The sequence below is a fragment of the Chenopodium album genome, chromosome 16, assembly GCF_948465745.1.
Source record: "Chenopodium album chromosome 16, dcCheAlbu1.1, whole genome shotgun sequence".
Taxonomy (NCBI): domain Eukaryota; kingdom Viridiplantae; phylum Streptophyta; class Magnoliopsida; order Caryophyllales; family Amaranthaceae; genus Chenopodium; species Chenopodium album.
In genome coordinates this window covers 41,719,066-41,730,392 of record NC_137849.1, presented here as the reverse complement: position 1 = coordinate 41,730,392, position 11,327 = coordinate 41,719,066, and the positions used below count along the sequence as shown (strand labels likewise).

The 11,327-nt window shown below is 35.8% G+C and overlaps 1 protein-coding gene across 1 annotated transcript; it reads right to left on the bottom strand.

Moving 5' to 3' along the window:
* Positions 1 to 1,557: 1,557 nt before the first annotated feature.
* LOC145585369 (uncharacterized) lies at positions 1,558 to 11,327 on the bottom strand. Its single transcript, XM_081642077.1, has 24 exons — positions 11,252 to 11,327; positions 11,094 to 11,163; positions 10,881 to 10,960; positions 9,651 to 10,256; positions 8,290 to 8,492; positions 8,095 to 8,166; positions 7,837 to 7,971; positions 7,083 to 7,201; positions 6,691 to 6,999; positions 6,399 to 6,486; positions 6,223 to 6,328; positions 6,023 to 6,136; positions 5,505 to 5,668; positions 5,283 to 5,403; positions 4,928 to 5,152; positions 4,658 to 4,848; positions 3,975 to 4,142; positions 3,770 to 3,875; positions 3,414 to 3,551; positions 2,954 to 3,115; positions 2,665 to 2,865; positions 2,385 to 2,579; positions 2,231 to 2,302; positions 1,558 to 1,983 (listed from the first exon to the last, which is right to left on the bottom strand). The coding sequence occupies exons 3-24, from the start codon at positions 10,926 to 10,928 to the stop codon at positions 1,831 to 1,833; spliced, it is 3,696 nt and encodes a 1,231-aa protein (XP_081498203.1). The 5' UTR covers positions 10,929 to 10,960; positions 11,094 to 11,163; positions 11,252 to 11,327; the 3' UTR covers positions 1,558 to 1,830.

Here is an 11,327-nt window from a genome sequence, read left to right as displayed (position 1 = left end):
TTTATAAACATTAGATATTAGAATCACAATGTATAGAAACATTTTATGTGGGTATTGATTGTTAGTTCATTGAGTTGAATTATTTTTCAAATCTTTCCATACAATTTAAGAATTAAAAAAAAAAAAAGGTTGTTTTCAAGTAGTACTTTGTATATCATTATTATTTTGAGGGTTAAAAATATATGATTAAGACATATTTATAGTAAAATCATTATTACTCATTAAATCATTTTATTTTAAAATTTTTGTGAAATGAATATAAGTAAACTGTTGTTTTTTATCTTTATACTATTAACATATATTAAATACGGTACACATTTATTTATGTTTTCACTTACCTAAATCAAGGAGGTTAACGTTGGGTTAGCTGGAGGAAACGACGCAGCTCTTCGACCAGCATATGTGTTACTTTATTCTTGGGACAGAGGCCTTGATGTATGTGTAGACTTGACAGGGTCTTCTCCATTGACACAATCTGGGTTGTTTGACTTCGTTCCTGGTCGTGTTGTGTCGGTTGCAGCTCAGCGGAAGCGGGATAAGTATGGCGCGCGTTGCAGGGAGATTGGCTATGGGTTTCTTCCTTTCTCCTTTTCTTCATTGGGAGAATTAGAAAAGGACGTTGTTGCGTTGCTGAAGAGGGTCCAGGCGTTCGCAAAGACTCAAGATATTGGTGCTCGTGCAACTGCTCACATCTTCAATAGAATCGGTTTTGCTATAGCTAGAGGGGTGGGGGCCCAGATTGTATCTTGGCTCCCCTCTAATTTCTTGTAATTTGATTGATTCTGTAGGTTTTGTTTATAATAATAATAATAATCGACGCAAGACATTGGGGCTCGTGCTGCAGCTCATATCTTCACTAGGGTAGGATTTGCTATAGCTAGAGGAGTGGGGGCCCAGATTGTATCTCGGCTTCCCACTAATTTATTATAGGTTGTATGACTTTTGTTTTTGATAATAATAATAATAATAATAATAACATTAATAACAGTATTAATAATAATGTTGAAATATGCTCTGCTCAGCCAGCTCTGCTCGGCTCTGCTGAAATTTAATCTGCTCTGCTCTGCTAACCCCTGCTCTGCTCTGCCCAGAAGCTTAAAAGAACAGGGCCTTAATTGTCCAAACCTTTTTTCATTTTAATTTTTTTCCAAATATCATCATAATAAACTTTATCTAATATAATTAGTGTTATCAAGATGTCTATGTCGATCAGGTTGTCGCCTTTTGGGCAAGCTGAACACGTTCCGAATTTGAAAAGGAGGGACTCATTATCGTTACATCACCCAAATTTGTAAGGAATTTCCCTTACGAAAGGTTGTGTCTTTGTGGGCAAAGCTGAACACGTTCCGAATTTCAAAGGGAGGGACTTTTTTTTCTTTACATCACCCAAATTTACAAGGAATAGGGTCGTCATGAGTTCTAGAAGCTCTATTTGGTACCAATTTGTTTTTACTCAGTAATATAACGGAGACTAGCCTCTCGGAGTCTCTAATATCCATCCCATCTTCTGCTTCACCACTTTGGAGGTTTTTTTTTTTCGTAAAACATGGTGGAATTTTCAATTTGAAAGTAACAACACGTGTTCAAATAATAATTCTGATATACATTTCTAAATGCCCAACAAATTTTATTGTTTACAGAATTTACATAAAACCAAAAATTGGACCTAGGATATTATTTTATTAACAAAAAGAATTTCTATATATTGGTTTTCTTTAGAATGTGCTATTTAAATTTGTTAATAGAGATCACTAGGAGTACATATTCTCATTTCACAAAATTGTGTCATGACTACAATAAGTAAACTTATCTACATTATTCTACATTGTTTCAGTAATAAAACGTGTTACTCTTGTGAATTTGAGCATCTTTACACAACATCGATCTTACTTCCATCATCGAACGAGGAGGCTCAATGTCCTTGTCTTGTAAGGCATGCCCCAAAAGCTGCTGCATCTGTGACGCAAATGTGTCATCAAGAACCTGCCATAGGTTAGACCCTGGGTTAGTGGCAAGTTAATACAGCTAAAGCAAGCTCTGGATACTTATTCATCTTTAATCCCTTCCACAAACGAAGTCTTATAAAGAGGCAAAATCTTTGTATTTAAGTACACCAGTAAGTCGGTAACAGATAAAATCACTTGTATGTCCGGAGAAAATTTACAATCCCTTAATAATACATGTAATTTTAAGAATGAGTCAGATATAACAAGCTCAAGTAAATACTCACAGAAACAGCAATTGTTGAGCCCTTGTACCACGCTTTGTTTTCTTTCCGATTCTCCAAGAAACTAAGAACATCCTGCATCAAGTATAAGCAGTTTAGAGTGACCGTCATTTTAGATATCTTAGATGTTTTACATCTCAAGTTTATGTCCACCTACCTGACCGATTCGGTCCCAGTAACCCCGGCATAGAGCAATAAAGACATGAGTTTCAAATATGGTGTGCAAATGATTCAATGTGCTCATCAACTGTTCTTTCAGAGGCTGCATTCTGTTTCTAACATCAGATTCCCCAACGCTTTCTTTGGAATCTTGCAGAATCTTCTTAATTTTTGTAGCGTTTTGTAACCTCGTCTACAAGAAAATAATTTCAAAGTTGAATTAACAAAAGCCAACAGAGCTCTCTCAGCCACAGGAGCAAATCCAGAGAAATACTCACATTTTCAACCAGCTTTTCAACAATGGCTTGCAGGTAGTTTCTGAACTTTGCTCTTAGCATGACAGTAACCTCACTTAAGCGCTCTCCTGGTGTCTGATTGCCAGCATTAGGGATACAGGAACCCCATGACTTAAACTGAGTTTCTATCTTGGGCCGAAGAATGTCAAGCATCCTCTTCATTGAATTTAAAAGGATCCCAACCTGCAAAACCAAAAAGAGTGTAAGATCAAGCCCTCATGCCAATGAGGGATCATATCAACCTTAACAATTTGAATAGACAGAAAAGTACCTCATCTGGAACTGCGTATGGAGCCACGTTTCGCTTGGTCAGTTTCTGCATATACTTGAAACCAAATTTCTTTGGCGCAAGATTTTCTTTTAGAGGGGCCAAGACATCGGAATATTGTCGGTCTAGAGCCTCCACTATGGACTTCTCTACATCAGCCACAGCCTAAAAGTACAATTACTTAGTGAGTACATCAACCCAACTTATAATTTGACTCTGCATGTAACAAATATGTATGACATATACGTCTTAGAAATAAGGCCTAATGATAATATAAATCTATTTAGTTCCAAAATAACACAATTTACAGGCCAGCTTGTAATTAGATAATCCTTAGAGCTCGGGACTAGTGATTATTGTTTTTTTAATTTTACAGGAAGCATATAAATGAATCTAGCCCATATTCAGAAGAGATACAGCAAAATGTACAAATTTATTATTAAAAAAAAAAAAAAAAACATACATTTTCCAAGAAAAAGCTATATTCTGGCCAGCGGCTAACAATGACTTCATAATCATTCAGTGTATCTTTTAGTCTATCATACATTTCATCAACAAAAGGGGTAGTCGAATGTTGTGTTCGGACACCAGACCATTTGACCTGCAAAAATAAATTGTTAATGGAGAATACTAATAACGAGTTAGAGTATTAAAAAAAATGTTAAAGCACTTGCTGAACGGGATTGATAAGAGGGATTATTTTGAGTTGGACAAGAAAAAACTAACAATGAAGTTAACATATCTTTATCACTAACAGTTATAATCTTAAATTTTAGGACAAAACAGAAAAATTATACCCAATTAGGTTGGTATCATTACCTTGTCAAGTTTGCAGGTTTCAAGCAAAGCCAACCGCTTATCCTGAATCCAGACAACTATATACAAGTGGAACAAATCTTTTGCATCAACTCCGCCTTTGATGGGACTACATATGAAAGAAAAAGTAATAATCATTTTTTATATATAAAATTTACAGATTAAACACAAAAAAATAAATGAAGGAAAAGAAGAACCAAGAATTTACTTGATATTCCAGTTGACGAGATCTCTTTGGAAATCTGCTGTAGCTATCACAAGTTCTGCCACAGGTTGTGAAGGACCAGACGGAGGGCACGCGATGAGGAATTCACGTATCCGGTTGCAAAGTTCTACACTATATATTGATGAACAAAGATTTGGCAGATCGACAAAACTGCATCAAAAAAAAAAAAAAAACAGCCTATTAATAACTGATGTTTTTTTTGGTCTCATCTCAGAGAGAGGGAGGGGGGAGTTTTGCATAATTAGAGGCAACTAGAACTATAAATTGTAAGGGAGCAGTGGTCAGGAAGGCATCCCAGCTAGAGCATAGACCCTTAATGATGAATTTTATATGCTTCAGACAGACCCCAAGTAATGTTTTACATCAAGGCATATAGGTGGTGCTTCCAAATACCCATACACTCGTGTTATCGTGTATGTGCATATTTCCTTAGCTTGCATCCTTTTTATCAGATGATTACTAATAATCTTATTATTTTAAAAAGATGGTAAACAGCTTCCACAATCCAAGGCATAAGACTCCCTATATGTTAATTTGTAAACCACACAACACAATGCCCCTTTGGTCTAGTGTTGTACTGTTGTAGCATTGGTAGGTATTGCAATCACATAACTTTACAGTAGAGCAAAGAGCTTAAATTAGCACAAGAAATGAGCAATACATACCTGGGAAGTATGTGCTGGTTGTGGATTTCAATATCCGTGGAAACTTCATTACTGATGTTCAAGCAAAGATTTCTCATTTTCTGGTATGCAGTGGTCATTGTAACGTGATCTAGCATGCTTCCTTCACCAGTATTACTAACATACTCATCTGTCTCAGCCAAATGTCTCTTCGACCTCTTCTTTGCAGCAGCCTGACATTATGAACATTCAGCATGACAATCCAAGGAAAAAAATCTCCCAATTTACATACTCAAATGGATGGTGCTTAACCTGGAAGTGTCTGCAAAGTTTATTCTGTGCCTTGGGAGACAATATATCGTGAAGAAGAGTGTAAAGTTTGACAGCAGGTTGCAAAGCAGGAGCTGCAACCCCACTTGCAGGCCTGAAGACTTCTGTCATTCCAGAAGGCAGTGATTCATCCAAGGATTTGTAATTCTCAAACGCCAGAGCAAGGATCTGCTCAATTTGATCCTCCACTTCACCTAAGATACGATTCTAAGCAACCAACAAGCAATGCATCAGGGACACACATAAATTCAAACAGTGTAGTATGCCATTCACATGAATAATGCTAAAGGCAAGAGGAAATTGTATGTATTCAAAGCCTAAATTTATACCAACATACCTCCTGATGACTTAATGTGCTCTTAGTGTGGCCCTTCATAACCACAGGATAAAGCAAATCATACACAAGAGTCAGACAATCAGCTGTTGGTGTGGCAACATCCATGACATAAGTAAGGTATCTGTCATTATAGCAAATTGAGTTGCAATTATCTTAGGGGGTGTGACTCACACAGATCTCAAAAGCAATGATGCACAAAATTAATAAAAGAACAAGGTTTACCTAAGTTTAGTGTATGCATCAGAAACCCCGTAATAGGTTGCAAATTCTTCCAATAACCATTTCCACTCGCCATGCAGCAGTAAATGTCTTTGTTGAAAATGTTGAACTTTCATTGCAACTTCTAAAACCAGGTCATAGGCTACAGTCTCTGCCACAGAGCCGCACTAGTAACACCACACCCACACACAAAATTATGATAAGTTGACAATATTGTCAATACAAAATTCTAGGAAATCTTCAAAAACATACAGCATATGAGTATAACACACACATACACAATCTTGTGTATAACACACACATACACAATCTTGTGCGAGAAATTGACTAAGTTAAACAAAGGAGAATTTTCAGAATAATGCAGAAAGTTTCTAAAAATTACATGTTACACAGCTATAGAAAAAAACAACACAAATATATTTGCAAGAAAGAATATGATGAACAAGAGGTAAATGTCACACATTCTATTAAGCCATCAAATGACTAAAATCCTGGATAGCATCTCTATCAAGACATCATACCTTATTATTATTGTTCTCCTCGGTACTCGTTGAGAAATTGATATAAAGTTGTATTTTACCAACAAGTTCATGCTCTGGTTCATGAAATATTGACCACCAACGTAGTTTATCATTCTGCAAGATTATTCAACAATAAACTTCTTTTATAAATGATATAAGATTCTCCACTAGTACATATGATAAAAAGATCACAAAATTACTGGATCATCAGCAACAGTAGCCACTTGGGCAACAACACGCCCACATGTTTTTCCTTTTGAATCCTGAACTTCGAGAATCAAATCATCTCCCAGACCATCTGGAAAGCTGTAAGGTTGTCAATGATTATCCCATGACGACAACTAAATATAAAATGATACAGAATCAAGAAACATACAATACATGAGTTTCGCCCGAACCGGGTTGCATCCGAACAACATCATCATCAGGTGAACTTTTTAATCTCAGCAGACAGAAATGACTCTCTGGTACCATCAGAGGAAAAAGGGGATCATAGATTAGAAGACTCTCAGAAGATTCTTGCACATGCTGTAAAAATTCCTAGTTTTACAAAACTTAATCCATGGATTATTTGATTCTTCAAGATAAATCCTGTCAAAGCAAGATATATGACCAAAGAAGCTGTATAAAACATTCACGTCTTGGATTTAAGATGCTTGACGGATTACCTTGCACAGGTTCATATGATGATGCACTGTTACGCAATGTGGTCACTACACCAACTTTTAAAAGACCAGAAACCTGCTTTAAGTACTGACTACTGGCTTGAACATAAGCCAAACTCTTCTTTGATAAAGAACCATCTGTAGGCTTATGGAGTACAAAACGCACTCTTCGAAGGGCATGCCATCCTGAACAAACTGACCTCTGCACCTTGGATAAGTGTGAGCGGGCAGACTCCATATTTATAACTGGAGCCTTTACAGAACCAAAACTACAACCAGTAGGTGGGTCCAGTCCCATTCTCACTTTTCGAACTGCAATGAAAGGAATCTCAGGACCACTCATGGAAAGTTAATTTATTACAGTAATAAAGTCTAACAGCAATGGTAAATCATACCTTGGACCTTCATCTTCCCAATTATTTTCTTTGGTTTCTGCGGTGCTCCTTCAACTGCAACTTCTGAGCCACGCTTAGCCAGAATTTCCTCTTCTGACTGCAATAGTATTTGCTGCAAACTGTAATACATTAAACAAATATAAGCCACCAAACATTATAATTATGGAAAAAAGCTTGAAAGAAACAAAGTTCCATTCATGTAATAATTTGTTCAAGAAATAAAGACAATTTAAATTCTAAAGTACCATATAATTATATAAATCTCGGAAAGTTCTCTTATTATTGATTTTAAGTCGCTATGCAAATTATGGAACAATCCTAACACCATAAGAAAGCGAACAAATGTCTGAACTCGTGGAACAAAAATGAAAACAAAACAAAAATTTTCCAGAAGCCAGAAATTATAGAACTGATCAAACGTGAATTGCAGTTGCAGAATTGCAGATGATTCATGATATCCTCAATCAGGCCATGGCTCGCAAAAAAGCTCCATTGGAAGTAACCTTAGTGGAAATGAGCAAAATTCATAGTTAACGGGAAAAACATAGCACAATGTGCAGTGGGTTGGAAAAGTCATTTGGCACAGCGATAACAACCATTACAGCAGATTAGAACAAAGATTAAAGTAAATCTTCATTCCCATAATAATCGCCAAAACACACTGTTAATTGTACAAATTTTAATCTTTAATAGAAGTGCTAAAAATATACAAGTATATAGCGAAAATGGAAGAATTGATGTAGACTAAACTCACCCAAATGCACTCCGCAATAAAGCACACTCATTTTCGAGAAATACAGGAGCTTCCATGCAACTTCTTGCCCAGGCATTGAGACAAAGACGAACACAAGCATCATATGCAACCACTGAATGCCATGGTCCTTGAGTGCTGAATTATTTACCAAGTTGAAACAAAGGAATATATCTTAATATTGTAAAATAGCATAAAGTTTAGAGGTAAAAGTTAAATAAGCTAAAGTAGGATAACAATTCCGATATAAACAAAAATTACCTTGCATGAAATGTAGGCAGACGAGCAGCATGTGGACCTGAAGACCCTGCAGATTCTGCACCGCCCATAGTTCTGAGAAGCAAATTAAAATAAAATTAATAAATCTTATCAAGTTACCCAGGAAATACATTAGTGTCATTGTTTAGTTAGCAAAACCCAATAAATCTATACATTAACCAAGGATGGCACACCAACCTTGCATATGGACCAGGATTTGTATTTTCTGTACTATCCACTTGATGTGACCCAGATAGCTTAACACTAGGAACGATTGGCTCAACTTTGTCAGACGCATCATGAGAATCAGCAGATACTTTGTTATTGGGTACAGGCACAGCTTGATAGGCATCCTGACCAGAGTTGCAAACTGGAGGTGCACTTGGGGTATCACCATCATCCTACATGAAAGGGCTTGTTGAGTCCACAGCAATAAAAATTGCTAATATTACAGATATAGAGCACAGCAAGAAAGTTGAAAGAAGCAAACAGCCAACAGGCAGCAAAATTACAGGCTTAAAGAAATGAAGCGCTCAAATTTCACGCAATTATATGGGCATAACAAGCAAAATTACTTTCTTAAAGGATTGAAGCGCTGAAACCTCACACAAAAATACTCCATTGCACTGATAGCAAGCAATGAAAACTATAGCCAGCAAGGCAACAAAAACAATTACAAGCAATTTAGGCAGGAAAATCTAAGAAATAGACAACAGCATAATAGTTTATGCATCAATTTGACATTTAAAAAAAAAAAAAAAAAAAAGTAACAAGGGCATGTGTTATGTTACAAAAAGACTTGGTCTCCAGGAAATTATGTTTCTACTCTACAATTTCTAAAGTATATGTCAGCGTTCTTTGTAATCCTTTTCTAGTCAACAATCCATGTTTGAACCCCATCTGCTGTGGCAAACCAGGACACAAAACAAACAAAACGACAATTTATTCCTTATCTTAGCCTTACACAATATGGACTTCACATGGCATCATAAGCAATGTAGAACTCACTGAAGTACATGTTCTCACTTCAAAATACTCCCCTCCCCCAAATATAGAATTTCACGTGGGTGCATAGTCAGGCATCACAGTTATCTGACCAGCCAAACTTCATTACCCTGTAATTTTCCAATTAAAATACTTTAATGCCATTGACTGACACTACAAATTATAGCTTTATGTTATAACACAGGTAAGTGACATCGTTTTCCATTTCAATTGAGTATCAAGAAATGACCCCATATATACTAATTTCCTGTTGTGACTACAGTTGCAACAGCAAAAAAAATGTTTATTGAGCTTGGCATTAACACAGGAACAATGCAGCTGCAATTTACCAAGTTTGAACATGTATACTTGCTTCTTCGCTACATGTGCTGACCAACATTCAGTTTATATTGTTAACAAACTTGTGGAAAATTTGAGTCACACTACCAACTAACCAGAAAGGTTTCACAGAAGGTAAAATGAATACACTCGTATTTTCATAAATGTTGGAAACAATTTTACACTTTTATCAAGCTTGTAATTATACACATTGTAAGAAAGTCGAAATAACATACCTTCCCAATATTCACCTTTGAAGTTACACTAGATGCATAGCCTTCCGAAACATAAGCTTGTGAGCGAGAAGCAGTGCGAATGTTGCTACCAACTTGAGAAGAAGAAAACTCGGAGCTACCAGCAGAATCTTCAGACTCATCTTCTGCATAACCATTCTGCGCGACTGGGTATCTTCCATTCTTTTTAACTAATCGCTCACCCCTCGTCCCACTCAACTCCACGGACGAATACACATCAGAAGACAGATAATCACTTCCATAGCTCATCCGAGTTGGAGGCAATGATCTTGTGTTGGAGTATCTGTAACTACTTGTAATCGAGGGAGTTGCACGGTCATCCTGAGGGGATGAATCCATAGAATACCTCCCGCCGTAAACATCCTCCTCCTCGGATTCCGAGGTAATATCATTGCCAGAGACAGAAGCAGAGTCATCCCCAGGAATGCCTCTAGATACTGGAATTGCAGTGGGTGGCAAATGCCCACTTCGGAACTTGCCAGGTGGTGGCAACCCAAAACCTCGGCTGCTACTTCTTATAATTGGGTCAATCCTTGTTCTGTTGTCTAACACTGACAGTGGTTCTTCCTTCTTACCATTCTTAGAACCCTAAAAAAATAATTAAAAAAAAATAAAAATTAAAAAAACAAAGAGTGTTATTAAATTGAAAACATTATCAGAATTCCATTCACTCCCTAATTTAACCACTATCAAATATATCAAGATTGCCAAAATTAAAATGATACACTTGAACACCATATAAAACTGATACCAAAATAATATATATATATATATATATATATATATATATATATATATATATATATATATATATATATATTACTGATACCATATAAAACTGATACCAAAATATATAAAATGCAAATATAGCAACATTATCAAAATTTAGATCATACCCTCAAAAAAATCAAAATAAAGTGCAAATTCAACAACATTACCAAAATTAAAATCAGAAACTCAAAAATAAAATAATCATAAAATGCAAAATTAAAATTAAAGTGCAAAAACAACATTTGGCAATGTACTAAATAAAATACAGTAATGCATTGCCAAATTTCAAATCAGACCCACAATTGAAACAACAAAAAAAATTACAGAATCCAAAATATAACCAAAATTAGCAACATTACTAAATTTAAATCAGACCCACAAAAATAAAACCAGATAAAAATGCAAAAATTATAAAGGAAAAATGTGGAAGTAGAAGAGTACCTCTCGAACCCATTGAAGGGCGCTGTTATCAAGGCCTTCAGTGAACATTTTTAGGGCGGAAGTTTCAACTTATTGAGAACCTAGTTACAAAAAAAAAACAGATTTTTATTTATCAAAGTTGAAAAAATAAATGAACCCAGAAAATTAAAAAAGACAAATTTAGAAAAATGGAAGAAAGGAAATTTGAAATGCAGAAAAAAGCAGATAACTCACATAGAAAGCTTGAGTTGGGCCACAAAAATAGAGAAGCTTCCTCTGATTTTGTAGAGAGAGAAACCTGAAACTGGGAATTTAAAGAAGAAGAAGATGAAGAGATTTTTTAGAGAGAGAAAGTTGAAATTTTTCAAATGACATAATCAACACTGAAGTACCAGATTAGTATTCCCAGATTAAGAAAGAGAGTGTGCGAGGAGCGGTGTTGCTTAGCAAGGAAGAGTGCCAATTTTA

Coding starts and splice junctions, on each gene's coding strand:
- LOC145585369 (XM_081642077.1), bottom strand. CDS start 10,928: ATGTTCACTGAAGGCCTTGATAACAGCGCCCTTCAATGGGTTCGAGAG. Junction 8,493..9,650: donor CAAAGGTGAATATTGGGAAG/GTATGTTATTTC, acceptor CCTTTCATGTAG/GATGATGGTGATACCCCAAG. Junction 3,116..3,413: donor ATAGCTTTTTCTTGGAAAAT/GTATGTTTTTTT, acceptor TTGTACTTTTAG/GCTGTGGCTGATGTAGAGAA.